This window comes from Limanda limanda, chromosome 12 (genome assembly GCF_963576545.1).
Source record: "Limanda limanda chromosome 12, fLimLim1.1, whole genome shotgun sequence".
NCBI lineage: Eukaryota > Metazoa > Chordata > Actinopteri > Pleuronectiformes > Pleuronectidae > Limanda > Limanda limanda.
Genome location: NC_083647.1, coordinates 25,201,082 through 25,222,010, shown reverse-complemented (window position 1 = coordinate 25,222,010; position 20,929 = coordinate 25,201,082). Strand labels below are relative to the sequence as shown.

Genomic DNA, 20,929 nt, shown 5'->3' with positions numbered 1-20,929 from the left:
TAAGAGTTAAAGTGTTAGAGTTCAGTCCATAAGGGAGGTGCAGAGTTTTCACTGGCAGCAGAGCCGCTTGTACATTTGATTCAGGTTTTACAGGTTTAATCATCCAGCATCTCAAGCTCCTCCCTCTCCTGACACACCTGAGAAACCAGGAAACATCTGCTCCTCCCGTAAGAGACCAAGCTGAAAACCAGACGATCACATTCACCTTCCAAACCAAACTAAACCAAACTAGACCAAACGTCCTGAGTGAGTCCAGCTACAGGAGAGAAGAGTCAAACTACAACCTGCCGACCCTCCACACACTGACCGTGAGTTTAACAAACACCTCGACTCAGACAGGAAGTAAACCTCAGTGAAGTTCATGGAGCTGTGACTGACTGACTGTCTGTTTTCAGCTTCACCTGGAGACTCAATGGCTTCCAGATTAGACGAAGATCTCTGCTGTCCCGTCTGCCATGATGTCTTCAGAGATCCTGTTCTTCTGTCATGTAGCCACAGCTTCTGTAAAGACTGTGTGAAGAGCTGGTGGAAAGACAAAGAAGAAAAATTGTGTCCACTTTGTAAGAGTAGATCTTCAAAGCGTAAACCACCTTGTAACCTGGTGTTGAAGAACCTGTGTGAGGCCTTCTTACTGGAGAGAGATCAGAGCTCTTCACATGCTCTCTGCAGTCTGCACTCAGAGAAACTCAGACTCTTCTGTCTGGACCATCAGCAGCCAGTGTGTGTGATCTGCAGAGATTCAGAAAAACACACCGACCACAGATTCAGACCCATCGATGAAGCTGCACAACAACACAAGAAGCAGCTTCAGGAAACTCTGGAGCCCTTGAAGAAGAAGTTACAGAGTTTAGAACGTGTTAAAGTAGAGTTTGAACAAACAGCAGAACACATTAAGGTCCAGGCCGGACTCACAGAGACGCAGATCAAGGAGCAGTTTAAAAAGCTTCATCAGTTTCTGGAGGAGGAAGAGGAGACCAGGATGGCTGCACTGAGGGAGGAAGAGGAGCAGAAGAGTCGGATGATGAAGGAGAAGATTGAGGCTCTGAGCAGAGACATAACGGCTCTTTCAGACACAATCAGAACCACAGAGGACGAGCTGGGAGCTGAAGATGTCTTATTCCTGCTCAACTACAAGGCTGCAGTGGAACGAGTCCAGCAGCGCCCCCTGCTGGATGATCCACAGCTGGCCTCAGGAGCTCTGATAGACCAGGCCAAACATCTGGGCAACCTGAGATTCAACATCTGGAGCAAGATGAAAGACCTGGCATCCTACAGTCCTGTGGTTCTGGACCCAAACTCTGCTCATCCAGTACTCGTCCTGTCTGAAGATCTGACCAGTTTGAGAGGAGGAGCGAGACAGAAGCTTCCTGACAATCCAGAGAGGTTTGATCGATACGCCTCAGTCCTGGGATCTGAGGGTTTTAACTCAGGGACTCACAGCTGGGACGTCCTGGTTGGAGACAGTATCAGCTGGACAGTGGGTGTGTCAGCAGAGCCTGTCCAGAGGAAGGGAAAAGATCTGTCTGGATTTGTGGGAATAGTGTTCCGTGAAGGTAAATACACAGCAGCGTCACCATCAGGATTATCTGTTCTCTCTGTGCAGAAGATCCAGAGGATCAGAGTGAAACTGGACTGGAACAGAGGAGAACTGTCGTTCTCTGATCCTGATACTAACAAACACTTTCACACCTTCACACACACTTTCACTCAGAAGATGTTTCCATTCTTTAACATAATAGATTCCTTGAAGCTGTTACCTGTGAAAGTCTCTGTGACGCTGGATCAGAGCAGTTAGAGATGAAGATTTTATTCATCATGTTTATTTCTTCAAGAGAAATCTGCTGAATTTAAATGTTAAACTCGTTATTCTAAAGATTTGTTTATTTCTCCTTTTACTTCTCACTCATTTTTATTTCTCCTGTCGACTTTTCCACGTGTGTAAACAGATTTGATTATTTTCTGATCTTTATCTTTGGTTTGTTATTTACTTTCATGGAAAATGTTTTCTATCATTTAGATTTTGTGTGGATCCATGAAGTTGAGCAAACTGATGAAGATCCACATAAAAACACATTTATGAATAACAGCTAATCATTGTTCACATTCAACAAACTTTATTAAAACTCACACATGAGACATGATTCATGTTTAATCACAAAGTCTGTTCACATATGAAATAATCCAACATATATGAACATTTGTCTGTTTGATGTGATGAAGCGAAATGATTCTGTTTGTAAAAGTGTTTATTCAACAGCAGCCTACTGATTTGTTTTTAATATTGTGATCAAAATAATAAAAACTATGAAACAGAAACAGAGTTCTGATCTTTTTTAAGTTGTAATGTAAATATAACATTATCTGTCATTAAGTAGGATTTAACACTCAGATAATTTCAGGTTTTTAAATTGAGTTATATAAACGTTTATTCATGAATTATTACTTATTTACATGTTGGGAGCTAATAGTTATGAACAATAGTTGGGCCGACATGTGAAGACAAAGCCTGAGACCACATGTCTTCTTTGTTCTGGAGACAAAGATGAGCTTCCAGAACTCAGTGTCCCAGGTTGCTTCCACTTCACACCTCTGTGTGAACCGGCCCCTGGACACAGCTTCCAACCCCTAGTGGTCACTGTGTGCCCCCCGACCCATGAGGTCACCAGGACAATAAAAGCCCAGTTCCTCCTCTTTTCTACTGACCTCTGCAGGAGGAGGAGGTTCCTCTCCCTGCTGCAGCTCTTTGGACCTCCAAGCAGGCCGGCCTGAAGCAGACTGCTGAAACCTTCCAGAAGGCAGCGACACAAGAGCCTGCCTAAGAACTGCAGCACAAGCAACTGGTCACGACACAAAGTCTGACCAGCAGATGCACAACAACAGGAGCCACAACCAGCAAGACCAGTTCACTGGACTTTAAACAGCACCTCAAAAAGCACCTTTCCACCTTTTCATAACTGGGCTGATGACAAGAGGCCTTTGCACAGGACTTATGAATCATATCCATGTGATTGTGGGAATCGAGATGACTGGCTCCTGTGACGTGGGTCAAGGTCACATGACCAGCCGGTTGGCAGGAAACATGAAAAGTCCACCGGGTTCAGCAGAGGGTCCCTCGGACACAGTGTTAGAGTTCAGTCCGTAAGGGAGGTGCAGAGTTTGTACTGGCAGCAGAGCTGCTTGTACATTTGTTTCAGGTTTAACAGGTTTTATCATCCAGCATCTCAAGCTCCTCCCTCTCCTGACACACCTGAGAAACCAGGAAGCATCTGTTCCTCCATGAAGAGACGCAGGCCGAAAACCAGACGATCACATTCACCTTCCAAACCAAACTAAACCAAACCAGACCAAACGTCCTGAGTGAGTCCAGCTACAGGAGAGAAGAGTCAAACTACAACCTGCCAACGCTCCACACACTGACCGTGAGTTTAACAAACACCTCGACTCAGAGAGGAAGTGAACCTCAGTGAAGTTCATGGAGCTGTGACTGACTGACTGTCTGTTTTCAGCTTCACCTGGAGACTCGATGGCTTCCAGATCAGAAGAAGATCTCTGCTGTTCCGTCTGCCATGATGTCTTCAGAGATCCTGTTCTTCTGTCATGTAGCCACAGCTTCTGTAAAGACTGTGTGAAGAGCTGGTGGAAAGACAAAGAAGTAAAAGAGTGTCCACTTTGTAAGAGAAGATCTTCAAAGATGGAACCACCTTGTAACCTGGCGTTAAAGAACCTGTGTGAGAGCTTCTTACAGGAGAGAGATCAGAGCTCTTCACATGCTCTCTGCAGTCTGCACTCAGAGAAACTCAGACTCTTCTGTCTGGACCATCAGCAGCCAGTGTGTCTCGTCTGCAGAGATTCAGAAAAACACACCGGCCACAGATTCAGACCCATCGATGAAGTTGCACAACAACACAAGAAGCAGCTTCAGGAAACTCTGGAGCCCTTGAAGAAGAAGTTACAGTGTTTTGAACGTGTTAAAGTAGAGTTTGAACAAACAGCAGAACACATTAAGGTCCAGGCCGGACTCACAGAGACGCAGATCAAGGAGCAGTTTAAAAAGCTTCATCAGTTTCTGGAGGAGGAAGAGGAGGCCAGGATGGCTGCACTGAGGGAGGAAGAGGAGGACAAGAGTCGGATAATGAAGGAAAAGATTGAGGCTCTGAGCAGAGACATAACGGCTCTTTCAGACACAATCAGAACCACAGAGGACGAGCTGAGAGCTGAAGACGTCTTGTTCCTGCTCAACTACAAGGCTGCAGTGGAACGAGTCCAGCAGCGCCCCCTGCTGGATGATCCACAGCTAGCCTCAGGAGCTCTGATTGACCAGGCCAAACATCTGGGCAACCTGAGCTTCAACATCTGGAACAAGATGAAGGACGTGGTCCCCTACAATCCTGTGGTTCTGGACCCAAACTCTGCCGGTTCATCGCTCGTCATGTCTGAAGATCTGACCAGTGTGAGAGGAGGAGTGAAACAGAAGCTTCCTGACAATCCAGAGAGGTTTGATAAACACGCCTCAGTCCTGGGATCTGAGGGTTTTAACTCAGGGACTCACAGCTGGGACGTCCTTGTTGGAGACAGTACACGCTGGTTACTGGGTGTGTCAGCAGAGTCTGAGCAGAGGAAGGGAGACAAACTGTCTGAAACATTGAGAATAGTGTTCAATGAAGGTAAATACTATGCAGTGTCACCATCAGGAGGATCTGTTCTCTCTGTACAGAAGATCCAGAGGATCAGAGTGAAACTGGACTGGAACAGAGGAGAACTGTCGTTCTCTGATCTTGATACTAACAAACACATTCACACCTTCATACACACTTTCAATCAGAAGATGTTTCCATACTTTAACACTGCAGATCACTTGAGGCTGTTACCTGTAAATGTCTCTGTGACGCTGGATCAGAGCCGTTAGAGATAAAGATTTTATTCATCATGTTTATTTTTTCAAGAGAAATCTGCTGAATTTAAATGTTAAACTCATTATTCTAAAGCTTTGTTTATTTCTCCTTTTTCTTCTCACTCCTTTTTATTCCAACTGTCGACTTTTCCATGTGTGTAAAAAGATTTGATTATATTCTGATCTTTATCTTTGGTTTGTTTTTTACTTTCATGGGAAATGTTTTCTATCATTTAGATTTTGTGTGGATCCATGAAGTCGAGCAAACTGATGAAGATCCACATAAAAACACATTTGTCAATAACAGCTGATCATTGTTCACATTCAACAAACTTTATTAAAACTCACACATGAGACATGATTCATGTTTAATCACATAAAGTCTGTTCACATATGAAATAATCCAACATATATGAACATTTGTCTGTTTGATGTGATGAAGCCAAAATGATTCTGTCTGTAAAATTGTTTATTCAACAGCAGCCTAGTGATGTGTTTTTAATATTGTGATCAAAATAAATATGAAACAGAAACAGAGTTCTGACCTTTTTTATGTTGAGATGTAAATAAAAAGCCAAAAGGGTTTTGTGTCTGAAAGTGTTTTCATTCATTCCTTAACAACAAAACAACAGAGATTTAGTTCAGCTTCAACATTTAAATTCCTCCTAAAAGCTGAAGGTGCATCGACTCCTGTTTGTGAGAAACATTATAAAATGTGTGACTGCACATGGATCACCTGACTGAATGTTTCATCAACGTGTTCCAACACAGACGCAGATTCACAGTAGAAATATTTTGCATCCCAAACGCAGCAGCACGGAATACACACGTGTGAATGACCTGCAAACAAAGATGGAGGAACTCGGAGTTTGGTTTCAGAAGAAACGAGGGAAGCTTCAACGTGACCTTGTGTCTTTCTCCATCATCATAGGTTGATTCTCTGCTGGAGGAAGTGATGGCTGCCTCTGTGACACGTACATAATAAAAGTGTAGAACGTGAATCTATAAAACAAGAGTGAAAAGAAATGATTATTCAGATATAACAATGAGCTACAGATGTAACGCTGGTGTTTTTGGGAAACAGATTTAAGTGAAATGAACGCGACCGAGAGCATCGATTCAAATCACAAAAAACTAGCTTCACTTGGTTTTTATCGGATTCAAACAACGGCTCCGTTCAGCTCATGTATATCTGGCTCTCGTCGGGTGAATGTAAAACTACTGTAAAGAGCTTTGAGTGGTCATCAAGACTAGAAAAGTGCTGTATAAATACAAAACCATTTACTATCTTCTGCATTGTAACTCAAACAGAAGTGAAGTAAACACCAGGGTCCTTGAATCATGAAGAAGAAAATGGACATTTGAATTTTAATAAACTTCCAACAAAGCTTCTCTGGACACTGAAAATGACTTACAGTAACTCTACCACTCTAATCACAACCGGTTACCATGACTGCGACTACATCCTGGCATCCCCCGGACTTGCTTCTGTTGAACACAGAAACACACACACACTTAAGTAAAACCTACCCATGACAAAGTTAAGCTAGTGCTAACTGTGAGAAACACAAGGCACTAACTGAGATAGGTCTCACAAATGTCGATTCACTCCTTTTTATTACTCACCCTATTTAACTGAATAAATTCATATATCTGAATTACTCACCTTAATATCAAGGATGCCATACGAGCAGGTGAGAGTTCCACTGCAGGTGCTGGTCAGTCGGTTAACGTCCATGAAATGTTCCACTCCCGCCTGTTTGATAGTTTTCAGTATCCGGTCGGCAGAGCGCATACGCAACAGCTTACCATAGAGGATATTTATATATTGAGTTTCTTATTTGCGCCTTACAAAAGCGTTTTGGAGATTGATTAAAGATTTAAGGAAACTAAAACTTAACAACAACAAAACAAAACAAAACCCAACAAAAAAAAAAATGGGTAAAAGTAACAGTAAAGAAAAATGTAAAGATTTGGATAATGGAACTGCTCTGAGTAGTCCTAATATGAATTTCATGCGAAAGGAACTATGGTGACACAGCACTAAGCCAGGTAAAAATTTGGATGAATGAATGTGGGTTTCGAGAAGGGGGGAGTTTTAGTATAACACAACTAAAACAGCTGAGACTGAAGCTGGAGGAGAAAGAAAAAATCAGTTAAGCCAGGAAAAGAAAACATACATTTCAGGCAGATTGGAAGGGATATGGAATGTGGTTAGAAGAAGCGCAACGTAGGGACAAAAAACAAACACTGGCAGGGACAGATAACTCCTCACAAGTGTCTCAGTGTGTCAAAATGCAGGTTTCCGACCTCGACTCTGCCCCGCCAAGAAGACGACAACCAGACCAACCCCAAGCCCCCCCACACGCGGCTATTCTACAGGCAGAAGGCCCTGATATCATATTCCAGACCCGCAAAGCCTTTCTCCACCTCACACCAGACAAGGCAAGCAATACGGACCGGGACAGGTTCCGGCCCACAATGTTTTGTGCCTCCCGATGGTTGAAGTGGCAGGACCAGATGGACTTGCCATACTTGTGCACAGGCCGTGGACAACCAGCGACATTCAAGCAGCAATGAATCACCTCCCCTCCCCATCAAATGCAGGGGGAGTGAAGTTTGAAGAGGAGCTGCTTGTCTTCTGCAGAGAATTCCGCCCCACAAGCTTTGAACTGAGACGATTGCTCATGGCTAAAATGAGTAATGGATGGGCGAAAATAGCAGGAGGATATCCACAAGAAGACCTTAGAATGGTACATCCAGACTGGAATAATGCCGCAAATGCCGGATACATGAATGCCATTAATAATCTGTGTGGACGCATTGAAGCTGCATTCCCAGTGCGAATGGACACGACAAAGATTTCAGCGTGTAAACAAGAAGAAGATGAGTCAGATCATAACTACTTGACTCGCTTGACCGAAGCTCACAACACTCACAGTGGGTTGACTCCACCTCCTGATGTAAACGCAGCAGAAATAACACCAACGGAAGCCCACCTGAGAAATAGTTTCATCAACGGACTAAGACTTGATGTTGCCAGCCTGTTAATACGCACATGTATTCAGTGGGACTCTGGAAAACTCAGCTTGATAGAATCAAATGCAGTGCATGCTGAGAAGCTAATCAGAGATGGAGACAAGAGGAAGAAAGACAAAAGAGAGACTGATCTGCATAGCGCCACACTGACCATGTTCAGAGATACACCTCGCGGGTACTCCAGAGGCCGAGGGCGCGGACAGAAGAGAGGAGGATTTCAAGGAAGAAGGGGAGACCGTATCCTGAGTTATGATCCAGACATTTGTTTTCACTGTGGAGAGAAGGGACATTGGGCAAAAGAGTGTCCGAGGAAACAGCAATTTTACAAGGCTGATTGAACCGAGGCGGGGATGGAGGAGAGGGCGGAACCAGCATCTTTGGACACAGAACGAGACCGTGAGGAACACATCACACATGAGAAGGGTAAATGCACCACACCAACACAAACATTAATCAAAGAAGTAATTGATTTGTTAGAAAAGAAAGACAAATTACTGACAGAAACATATGTTAAGTATCAATCAGATGCTTATGCCCATATGCCAACACACACACTCACAGTGCTAGGGAAAGAGATTACATTCCTTGTAGATTCAGGAGCAACACATTCAGTCATCAAGAGTGATATGTTTGACACACCTCCTAAAATGAGTGTACGATTTGTTAGATCTGTGGGTGCTTCAGGAAACACTGTGGTTGAAAAATTCACGACTACCTTAATATGTAGTGATAGCAGCACAGGAAAATTCAAGTGTTCATTTTTGCTATCCTCATGTTGTCCAATTAATTTGATGGGGAGAGATGTAATGTGGTTTATGGGAATTTCTCTCATTTCCACCACATTAGGAGTCGTAGTGGTCCGAACGGCTGATCTGGATCCACCACAGATTTACACATGCATTAAGTATAATGCTGCTTCACTGCTATATGCGTATGAATGGAGGCTTTGTTCATCTGTTGTCACATCAATCAACATTGATCTAGTGGATAAGGCACATTTAGCCACACTAGGAACAGACATGGCATCCAGAAGATTTACACTGTTCCTTCACAGATGTTCTGAGGCTGCTTCTTTTTATGACCTTCCTGATTCACACCCACATGTCTCACTGTCAAAACACAAAAATGATGAATGGCAAGACTTGGGACCGTGGCAATGCTGACGTCTGGGAAAAGACATCAGATCCTGTGGTTCAGTATAATCCATTTTTGAAAGTGTATAGAAAACGATTTACATCTGTTGTTCACACATTCAGAACTGTTCAACTGATACCAGACACACACAAAGACACCCAATATGCACATGCATATTTACATGACACAAACAACATTTCAGAAACACACCCAGCTCTAAAAGATGTCCCTAAGACACTTTGGGCTCAAGGCAATCATGATGTGGGTTTAATTCAAAACATGAAACCTGTAGTCATCAAACCAAAATCAGACTACAGACCACATAAATCACAATATCCACTGAGACAGGAAGCCATCGATGGTATTACACCAGTTTTCAACTCTCTATTGAGGGCGGGTGTAATTGTTCCTTGCAAGGATTCACCAGTACGCACTCCGATTTTTCCGGTCAAGAAGGTTCGTGATGAATCACAACCTGATGAGTGGCGATTTGTTCAAGATTTGAAAGCTGTCAATGTTGCAGTTCAACAGCACGCTCCGTCGGTTCCAAATCCTTATACAATCCTTTCTCAAGTTCCGCCAGATAGTAAATGGTTCTCTGTTGTTGATCTTGCAAAAGCATTTTTCAGTGTTCACATTGATAAAGACAGCCAACACTGGTTTGCATTTGAATTCAACAGAGACAGTTATACATTCACACGCCTGTGTCAGGGCAACTAAGGAACAGTGTGAAAAGGATACTGTGGCTCTCTTAAAACATTTAGCTGCAGAAGGCCACAAAGCGAGCCTGAAAAAACTGCAGTTTTTGAAAGAACAAGTTTCATTTTTAGGGCATGTGATCACAGCGAGAGAGTAACAGCAATTCAAAATATTCCAAAACCTGTCACAAAGAAACAAGTGATGTCATTCCTAGGAATGTGCTCATATTGCAGATCATTCATCCCTAACTACGCTGTCCTCGAGGCGCCCCTTAGCGCAATCGCACACGGGCAAGGCTTACAAGCATATAGCAAAGTGACATGGACTGATGACGCAGAGAAAGCTTTCACTGACTTGAAACTGACCTTACAAACGACCCCGACTTTAGGACTACCCAACCCTGACCGACCTTTCACACAGGCAGTTGACGAAAAGGGGGGCTACATGACTACAGTGCTGCTCCAAGAACATGGGGGCAAACAGAGACCTGTGGCATTTTTCTCAGCAAAACTTCTGTTGCTGCAGGCCTGCCTACTTGTCTCAGAGCTGTAGCTGCTGCAGAGAAGGCTGTCATGGCATCCAGGGATTTAGTAGGATACTCCCCACTCACCCTGCTGGTCCCACATGTTGTGTCTATGATTTTGTTGGAGCAAAAGACATCTCATTTGTCTGCTGCACGCTGGCTTTGTTATCATGCTATCCTACTGGAAATGCCTAACATCACTGTGAAAAGATGTAATGTTCTAAATCCAGCTACTCTTCTTCCAACAGAAGGAGATGGTGAACAACATAACTGTGTAGTAACAATAACCGAAATTTGTTCCCCCAGACCAGATTTACAGGAAACACCTTTGCAGAATCCAGACTCTGAACTGTTTGTGGATGGATCAGCGTTTCTCTGTGGTTACAGCACATGATACATTGATTGCACAACCTCTCCCTGCTTCTCTGTCTGCACAGGCAGCAGAGCTCACTGCTCTCATTGAAGCATGCAAATTGGCTAAAGGGAAAAGGGTGAATATCTACACTGACAGTAGATATGCATTTGGTGTAGTACATGATTTTGGCACGATTTGGAATCACAGAAAATTCCTTACATCATCAGGCAAACCAATTACACATCATGCTCTAGTGTCTCAGATGCTTGATGCTGTCCTCCTCCCCAAACAGGTTGCAGTGTGTAAATGTGATGCTCACACTTTTAATAATGACCCAGTATCACAAGGTAATGTCAGGGCGGATGCAGCAGAAAAAGCAGTTGCTCGTCAGCCCCTATCTGCTTCACACATTCTCTTACAGGTCGACCCCACCACCCCCACAGTTGACCTGCAGGAACTCCAAATTAGAGCAACAGCGGATGAGCGTGCACTTTGGAGGAAGAGCGGTTGCACACACACACATGGGGTGTAGGTGGGCCCTGATAAGAAACCTTATCTGCCAAAGTATCTGTTTCCCCATTATGCAAAGTTTACGCATGGGAAAGATCATGTTTCAAAAGGATCAATGATGGCTGCTATTTCACAACATTGGTTCACAAAGGGGTTTTCTAGCTACTCTCAGAAATGTTGTCACACATGCATGATTTGTGCTACAAATAACGTTGGTAGAGGAATGCAGGCTCCACAAGCTGCACATCCTCCACCTGACAAACCATTTGATCACCTACAGATGGATTTCATTGAACTAACACCAAGTGAAGGTAAAAAATATTGTTTGGTTATAGTGGACGTTTTCTAAATGGGTTGAAGTTTTCCCCACATCTAAACAAGACACAGGTGCCGTTTTGATCACTGAAATTATTCCTAGATGGGAAATCCCAGGCAAAATCAGCAGTGACAACGGATCTCCATTTGTTAGTGCGACATTAAAACAAATAAGTGAATATTTGGGCATTGATTTGAGACGACATTGTGCCTACCACCCAGCTAGTGCTGGAGCGGTGGAGAGAGAAAATGGCACGCTGAAAAACAAATAGGCTAATTGCTGTGAGGAAACTGGATTGTCATGGACTAAAGCTCTCCCACTTGTTCTCATGCAGATGAGAATGAGAATTAGACCAAAATATGGATTGAGCCCATTTGAGATTTTGTTCGGACGTCCAGCAAACACGGGCATTGGACCTGTTAAAAGACAATTGACCTCAACAAGGTCTCAGGCCCCTTGAGTGAAACATCTGTTTTCAAGGAAGTGTTTTCAATGTTTTACAACCCCCTCACATCCCGTTTCCTGTGACCTCTTTGTTAGGTGACCCTGTTAGTGAGGAAGTCATATAACATCAGTTACTTTGAGAAACACCCTGATACCTAAGGAAATCTAAAAATGTGCTCATCTTCCTATACATCAAAGTGGTTCCTTCCATCAATCAATGCCCAAATAGTCAAATTGCCACCACAACTGTGAAGGTCGCTGAGAGGACAACGTGGATTCATGCCAGTCACTGCAAGAGAGTCCCAGAACCAGAACATCCACCTGCTGCACCCACACTGAATATTTAAAACATAGGATCAGTAAAGAGGGGGCAGCGTTGACCAGCACAGCTGTTGGTAAAGAGTTGCTTCGGGGAATACATAATTCACACATAATACACACACCGCCGAGAGGAGAACGATGCAACGTCGACCTCCGTGACATCCCTTCAGTCAGATGGGCATGAGTGGAAGTAGAGGAACTGTTCTTTTATTGATTACTGTAATATTCGGCCTTTGACCATGGTATGGTGTCACATTTTTAGCTGACCACATAGACAACATGACTTATTCTTTATCCATGTTCGCAAACGAAACAATTAAGGGTTTCAAGTATCTTTCTTCAAAAGACAAATCACATCGTCTAACTTGATTATATTCTTGCAAAAACAGGTGGCCTTTGTGCCACTCTAAATTTTACTAAAGATGCTTGTGTATCAGAATCAGAAGAATTTTATTGCCAAGTACGTTTACACATACAAGGAATTTGCTCTGGTTAATGGTGCATACAATGAACATAGAAACATAAAAACGCAATAAATACAACATACATAGGAGAGCAATAAAAAATAGGAAACCAGTATATATTTACTCACTGTTTACTTCTTATTTACTCACTTTTTACCAATATTTATACAAAGTAACATTTATTTTGACATAAACATTTCTGAATAAAAATATATAAAAGATAAAAGATATAAAAAGTGAAGTAAAAAGTGTATGCTAAATGCAAAACAGTGAACAGTGTCAGATTGCAATATGCAATGTAATGCAGTATAATATAATATGATATGATATAATGTGTTAATTTAACACATCCTAGAGGTGTGGTGGTGGAATAAAAGTGTAACCTTGATTCCTGATAACTCTGACAACCTCACCTCTGTAATCCATTCACTAGAGAAGATTAGAGATGCCTTTAACCCCTCTGACTCAATAAATGGCTGGTTGACAAACTGGGTCCCTGGGAAGTGATGCTAGTTCAACTGTTAATTCCTGTACTACTTACTTTTGGCATTATATTATGCTTTTGTTCATGCACCCTTACATGTATGAAGGCCCTCATGTATAGGTGGGTTGGCGATACAGTGACAGGTCATGTTGGTGCGTATATGCAACTGTCCCGTGGGGACCTTGCTAAAGAGGCCCCAGATGTGTTTCCCCTCACTAACTGGTTCCCTCCCCAGAGCCCTTTTGATAGTGATGAAGAATGTGATGATGTTATATTGGCTGATTAGTCTGTTCTTATCAGTTCTTACTCTCTTTTGAGACGCATTACTCTGTCCACAACAATGGCAGTTTGCTTTGCACTACAGTGATGATGATGATGCATTTTGAAATCCTGGTGAATTGATGTATTTGATGTTTTACTGTAGTGGTGCATTATTTTATGTTGTCATAAATGACAAAAAGTGGGGAATTGTAGTGGGAAAATTATTAAATGTGGCTGAGACCTATGTTATAGTGGAGAAGTAACCTGTTTAAATGTTTCCTGACCCATGTCTAGATACCTATGTAACCTTTCTAAATACTTTATGACCATGTCCAAATGTTTTATGGCTTGGACAGTTTTAATTGTGTGAACTGTGTATGACCTGAAAACTGACCCTTATTTAGTGTCTGTTTATTCTCCAAAAGAACTGAATATATGTCTGCTTATCTCCAAAGGAAAAACATGTAAATCAGTTGTCTGTGTTGAGATAGCTCTCTCCCTGCGCCTACAGAACCAGTCTGGATTGGCTGAGAGAGATGGCCTTACTCCTCCTCTATAAGATCATGTATTTGACTGTCCTGCATCTTCACTCTGAGATCTTTGTGACTCTCTGTGTTGATCCTTTCTGCAGAAAGCCCCTTCTTAAATACAATTAGATAACTTTGTTGTTTTCAGCCTCTTGTATCTCCAGATTTCCACCACACTGCCAAATGACTTTTGACCAATTATCAAATCGAAGGCTTGAATTACTTTTTACGATCGTGTCCTTACACACCAGAGAAACCAGGAAGCATCTGTTCCTCCCTGAAGAGACGCAGGCTGAAAACCAGACGATCACATTCACCTTCCAAACCAAACTAAACCAAACCAGACCAGACGTCCTGAGTGAGTCCAGCTACAGGAGAGAAGAGTCAAACTACAACCTGCCGACGCTCCACACACTGACCGTGAGTTTAACAAACACCTAGACTCAGAGAGGAAGTGAACCTCAGTGAAGTTCATGGAGCTGTGAATGACTTACTGCCTGTTTTCAGCTTCACCTGGAGACTCGATGGCTTCCAGATCAGAAGAGAATCTCTGCTGTTCCAACTGCCAAGATGTCTTCAGAGATCCTGTTCTTCTGTCATGTAGCCACAGCTTCTGTAAAGACTGTGTGGAGAAGTGGTGGAGAGGCAAAGAAAACAAATTGTGTCCACTTTGTCAGAGTAGATCTTCAAAGCGTAAACCACCTTGTAATCTGGTGTTGAAGAACCTGTGTGAGGCCTTCATCCTGGAGAGAGATCAGAGCTCTTCATATGATCTCTGCAGTCTGCACTCAGAGAAACTCAGACTCTTCTGTCTGGACCATCAGCAGCCAGTGTGTCTCGTCTGCAGAGATTCAGAAAAACACACAGAGCACAGATTCAGACCCATCGATGAAGCTGCACAACAACACAAGAAGCAGCTTCAGGAAACTCTTGAGCCCTTGAAGAAGAAGTTACAGAGTTTTGAACGTGTTAAAGTAGAGTGTGAACAAACAGCAGAACACATTAAGGTCCAGGCCGGACTCACAGAGACGCAGATCAAGGAGCAGTTTAAAAAGCTTCATCGGTTTCTGGAGGAGGAGGAGGAGGCCAGGATGGCTGCACTGAAGGAGGAAGAGGAGCAGAAGAGTCGGATGATGAAGAAGAAGATTGAGTCTCTGAGCAGAGACATGACGGCTCTTTCAGACACAATCAGAACCACAGAGGACGAACTGAGAGCTGAAGACGTCTCGTTCCTGATCAACTACAAGGCTGCAGTGGAACGAGTCCAGCAGCGCCCCCTGCTGGATGATCCACAGCTGGCCTCAGGAGCTCTGATAGACCAGGCCAAACATCTGGGCAACCTGAGCTTCAACATCTGGAACAAGATGAAAGACATGGTCTCCTACAGTCCTGTGGTTCTGGACCCAAACTCTGCTAATCCAGTACTCGTCCTGTCTGAAGATCTGACCAGTTTGAGAGGAGGAGAGAGACAGAAGCTTCCTGACAATCAAGAGAGGTTTGATGATTACGTCTCAGTCCTTGGATCTGAGGGTTTTAACTCAGGGACTCACAGCTGGGACGTCCTGGTTGGAGACAGTACATGCTGGTTACTGGGTGTGTCAGCAGAGCCTGTCCAGAGGAAGGGAATCGATCTGTCTGGATTTTTGGGATTAGTGTTCCGTGAAGGTAAATACTACACAGGGTCACCATCAGCATCATCTGATCTCTCTGTGCAGAAGAACCAGAGGATCAGAGTGAAACTGGACTGGAACAGAGGAGAACTGTCGTTCTCTGATCTTGATACTAACAAACACATTCACACCTTCACACACACTTTCACTCAGAAGATGTTTCCATTCTTTTGCATTAGAGATCCCTTGAAGCTGTTACCTGTGAAAGTCTCTGTGACGCTGGATCAGAGCAGTTAGAGATAAAGATTTTATTCATCATGTTTATTTCTTCAAGAGAAATCTGCTGAATTTAAATGTTAAACTCGTTATTCTAAAGCTTTGTTTATTTCTCCTTTTACTTCTCACTCATTTTTATTTCTCCTGTCGTCTTTTCCACGTGTGTAAAAAGATTTCAATATTTTCTGATCTTTATCTTTGGTTTGTTTTTTATTTTCATGGAAAATGTTTTCCATCGTTTAGATTTTGTGTGGATCCATGAAGTCGAGCAAACTGATGAAGATCCAGATGAAAACACATTTATCAATAACAGCTGATCATTGTTCACATTCAACAAACTTTATTAAAACTCACACATGAGACATGATTCATGTTTAATCACATAAAGTCTGTTCACATATGAAATAATCCAACATATATGAACATTTTTCTGTTTGATGTGATGAAGCCAAAATTATTCTGTCTGTAAAAGTGTTTATTCAACAGCAGCTTGATGATGTGATTTTAATATTGTGATCAAAATAAATATGAAACAGAATCAGAGTTCTGACCTTTTTTGAGTTGAAATGTAAATATAACATTATCTGTCATTGAGTAGTATTTAACACTCAGATAGTTTCAGGTTTTTAAATTGAGTTATATATAAACATTTATTCATGAATTATTACTCATTTAAATGTTGGGAGCTAATAGTTATGAACAATAGTTGGGCCGACATGTGAAGACAAAGCCTGAGACCACATGTCTTCTTTGTTCTGGAGACAAAGATGAGCTTCCAGAACTCAGTGTCCCAGGTTGCTTCCACTTCTCACGTCGGTGTGAACCTGCCCCTGGACACAGCTTCCAACCCCTAGTGGTCACTGTGTGCCCCCCGACCCATGAGGTCACCAGGACAGTAAAATCCCAGTTCCTCCTCTTTTCTACTGACCTCTGCAGGAGGAGGAGGTTCCTCTCCCTGCTGCAGCTCTTTGGACCTCCAAGCAGGCTGGCCTGAAGCAGACTGCTGAAACCTTCCAGAAGGCAGCGACACGAGAGCCTGCCTAAGAACTTCAGCACAAGCAACTGGCCACGACACAAAGTCTGACCAGCAGATGCACAACAACAGGAGCCACAACCAGCAAGACCAGTTCACTGGACTTTAAACAGCACCTCAAAAAGGACCTTTCCCCCTTTTCATGAACTGGTTGCATAACTGGGCTGATTCCACCAGGCCTATGCAAAGGACTGTTGAACTCTATTCCTGTGATTGTGGGAATCGAGATGACTGGCTCCTGTGACGTGGGTCAAGGTCACATGACCAGCCGGTCAGCAGGAAACATGAAAAGTCCACCGGGTTCAGCAGAGCGTTCCTCGACTCTGCTGCATGTGGATCGCTGCTGTGGACATCTCCCTTTAACGCAGGTGTGTGAATTGACTGTGGCAGCGTTTATAACGAGCGCAGCAGAGTTTGATTGTTTGACTTCACTGGTTCGTTAATTAGCTGCTCATCTCCTTTGAATTGTAATTTAAGAAGAGTCGGAGCTGTGGGTCCGAGTCAGAGCTTCTCTGAGCTAATTACCACTTAGCTACGAGTGCCACTGTGTGTGTGTGTGTGTGTGTGTGTGTGATGGTGTGAACGGATGAATCAAAGTTTCATTTTGGTTTAGCTTTCAGGTTCTAGTCAAAGCACAGGAAATTACCTCTTAATGTACAAAATAGAAAATACTTCACACTGACCCAGGTCATACTTCAATATATAAAAGTATAGAAATATATGAATGTAATTAAACTAATGTATACAGTGTAAAGACAGTAAAGATATGTGCAGTGTGAGAATATGAACAGTGAATGTATTGCACATGAACCGTTGATATTGCACAGGCAGATGAATCAGGCAGAGTTAAAGGAGACATATTATGCCCATTTTACCGCAGTTGATATGGTTCATTGGGGTCTTAAAGAACGTGTTTTTATGTGAATGATATTTGCAGAGATTTGGGGTTAAAGGCTCTAAAGTATTTTCACAATGTGGAAGAAACTTTTTTAAGGCAGCACATCACAGGAGGAGGCTGACGGCTGAAAATGGATTTCAGAAAAAGTAAAATGTTTGTATTTGTAAATACTACGCTGAGAGGTACAATTGTATTTCAAGTTAAATCTATGTGTCTTTATGGGAATCAAACCATTCAGTGACCCACTCGTCCCCGGTGGACGAGCGGCAGAGGCTGGACAGATGAGTCCAAGTGTTTGAGACAGAGGCTGAAAAGAGGAGCTGCAGCAAAGGACAGTTTTTGGAAAGTGAACATTTTCCATTCATAACCCAAATTAAAGTTATAAGCCTGAATATGTCTCATCTAAATGCTCTTCCTGTTTGGAAGCATCTGTTTTGTTTTTCCTCTCATCTGTCATCTCTCCATAAATCATGAATATCAAAGATTCACAACTAATTAAACAAACATTTTCTAAACTTTGAAATAATTAAATAGTCCTCTTGACTCACTGAGGTGTCGTCTTAAAGAAAGATCCGTAGAAATCAAATAAGATGACGATTTGATCACGATGGTGAAAGGGAAGTCACTAAACTAATCTGGTCAAAAAGAAAAAAGTGTTAAATAATAAGGAGCTGACCAGCAGATGGATAATTTCGTTCCTTATTTCTATATAAACTGTACAGGCCTTTGTTTAAAGTCCATGTTTAGTGTAAATACGTTCAGGAGCTCACTCTGTGTCTCGTGTTCAGTGACGACTTGTTTAGCTTCGCTGACTCTGCATGAAGTAGTGACACAAACAGTCGTGTGTAGAGATGCATGTCACTTCACAGTGTAACCGTCACTATATGAAAACCTGTGTAACACTCTGTACACACACACACACACACACACACACACACACACACACACACACACACACACACACACACACACACACACACACACACACACACACACACACACACACACACACACAACCCCTTCAAGTTAAAAGCACAAACAGAAACACAGGACGTGATTTGGCTCCACACAGATGAGCTTTTATTTCCACGGCGTCTCATCACTGCTGCTTCCTGCTGATCTGTGACTTTCAGAGTTTCTCTCATATTCATGTTCTGTAAAAACATCATCAGTGCCTGAGGATCATTTGAGCTTTGGTGCTACAGACGTCCTTTGTCAAAGTTACTGTTTCTCCTTAAAACTCACTAATTGGTTTAATATTTGGTAACTGTGGTGTCTGTTCTCTGTAACGCTTATTTCTCATTTCCTGTTTTGAACAGGAAGTACATTATTTGTGTGTATTGATGGGGAAATGTTCAGATTTCCCCAGAGAATCTCAACCTTTTCCTTCTGAAAGGTTTCCCACGTTTAAATCTCATGTTTTGTTGAACACTTACATGATCTGTCTGTCGATTATTGCAGCTTTTCAATAATTAATTTAATACTTTTTCAGTACTTTCATTTAATAGTATCCAGATGCTGCTGCAGTGGAAACATCCTGATAGACAGTTTCTAAAGAGGATTTAATTTAAATGATGTAAAACCAGATGTTGTCTTTAAAACGTCCATGTGATGCTGGATGGACAAAATCTGGTATTTTTTAATATTTCCTTTAACAACATCAGCCCTTAATTACACCATGAGGGCTTCAACATATTTATATTAAGTCATGAATGTTTTTATCAATGTGATTTCTCATGAAAGGGTTTTAAGAATGTACACGATCTTATGAGTTCTTGTCGAATCATGATTTACAAACAGTTTATGCAGATTATTGTTTAATGAAAAACCTCATGTTTCATTCTGAGGTTTTATTGTGTTTCTGCATTGTCCTGTAGTTTGAATGACTTTGCTTCAGGCTTCTTTGTTTCACGTTTCCTGTCTGTGGTGGAGGTTTTAGTCCCTGAAATAGTTTTTCTACTGTGACAGAAAAAGGAAAAGTCGTCTGGAACATCAACAGATCTGTAAATCTGCTCCAAGTAAACAAACAGAGGAGTTTATGAAACGAGAAACTGTTCAGGACTGAAACCACTTTGCTGTCTGCTGCTTTATAAACCACACAGCTCTGTCTGTCTGTCTGTCTGTCTGTCTGTCTGTCTGTCTGTCTGTCTGTCTGTCTGTCTGTCTGTCTGTCTGTCTGTCTGTCTGTCTGTCTGTCTGTCTGTCTGTCTGTCTGTCTGTCTGTCTGTCTGTCTGTCTGTCTGTCTGTCTGTCTGTCTGTCTGTCTGTCTGTCTGTCTGTCTGTCTGTCTGTCTGTCTGTCTGTCTGTCTGTCTGTCTGTCTGTCTGTCTCTCTGTCTCTCTGTCTGTCTCTCTCTCTGTCTGTCTCTGTCTCTCTCTCTCTGTCTGTCTCTGTCTCTCTCTGTCTCTCTCTCTCTGTCTGTCTCTGTCTCTCTCTCTCTGTCTGTCTATGTCTCTCTCTCTCTGTCTCTCTCTCTCTGTTCTGCTTGAAACAAAGATGAACTGAGGACACGTTGTCCTCAGACGCTGCTGTTAATCACGTGGCTTTAAACAAACTGTAATAAATCTGTGGACAGCTTCTCTCTGCGGTTCTGTCTTATCTGTCATTTCACATTATGGACGTATAAGAAGACACTTATTTTCTATGTGTGGATACGTAATCGTTTATGAAATGTTAATATTCTTCATCTGGATGTAATTAGAGCCAATTACGTTTCCCACATTCATTTGTTTCTGTTCATTGAATTCATCGATTAAGCTTTTATGGAAATGAATCGTCTCATTTACAGAGAATCATCTGGAAATCCAACTGATCACTTTGAAATAATGAAATTACTCAGACGCTCTTAGTTTGTTAAATACTTATTATTGCATTAAATCAATTAAATAAACTTAACTCTGACCATTGTCTCCAGACTTCTAACAGTTTCATTTATTAACCCATTGCATTGTTCAACCAACACAACATGTTTTCCACATATTTAAAGGATACAAAAATTAAATAAACTAATGGCCACTAGATGTCAGTGTGTGACAGCGTTTCAGTAGATCTTCTCACTCTGTGACGTCATTATCCTGAGTGATGGACGTGCACTTGAAAATCAAATCAAGTCATTTCTCTGCTCGTGTGGAGCCTCAGGGGTCA

At 42.3% G+C, this 20,929-nt stretch overlaps 3 protein-coding genes across 3 annotated transcripts; all 3 read left to right on the top strand.

The window, feature by feature from the left end:
• Nucleotides 1–412: 412 nt before the first annotated feature.
• On the top strand, nucleotides 413–1,768 carry LOC133016118 (zinc-binding protein A33-like; the record flags this gene model as incomplete). Its single annotated transcript, XM_061083445.1, has 1 exon — nucleotides 413–1,768. A coding segment is annotated over exon 1 (1,356 nt), but the record flags the coding sequence as incomplete, so codon positions are not given.
• Nucleotides 1,769–3,523: 1,755 nt separating this feature from the next.
• On the top strand, nucleotides 3,524–7,471 carry LOC133015069 (E3 ubiquitin-protein ligase TRIM35-like). The gene is made up of 2 exons (XM_061082202.1): nucleotides 3,524–4,882; nucleotides 7,193–7,471. The coding sequence occupies exons 1-2, from the start codon at nucleotides 3,524–3,526 to the stop codon at nucleotides 7,469–7,471; spliced, it is 1,638 nt and encodes a 545-aa protein (XP_060938185.1).
• A 7,021-nt stretch (nucleotides 7,472–14,492) lies between these two features.
• Nucleotides 14,493–15,993, top strand: LOC133016011 (nuclear factor 7, brain-like). The gene has a single exon (XM_061083307.1). It carries the CDS (start codon nucleotides 14,493–14,495, stop codon nucleotides 15,873–15,875), a length of 1,383 nt encoding a protein of 460 aa, XP_060939290.1. The 3' UTR covers nucleotides 15,876–15,993.
• The last annotated feature ends 4,936 nt before the right edge of the window (nucleotides 15,994–20,929 follow it).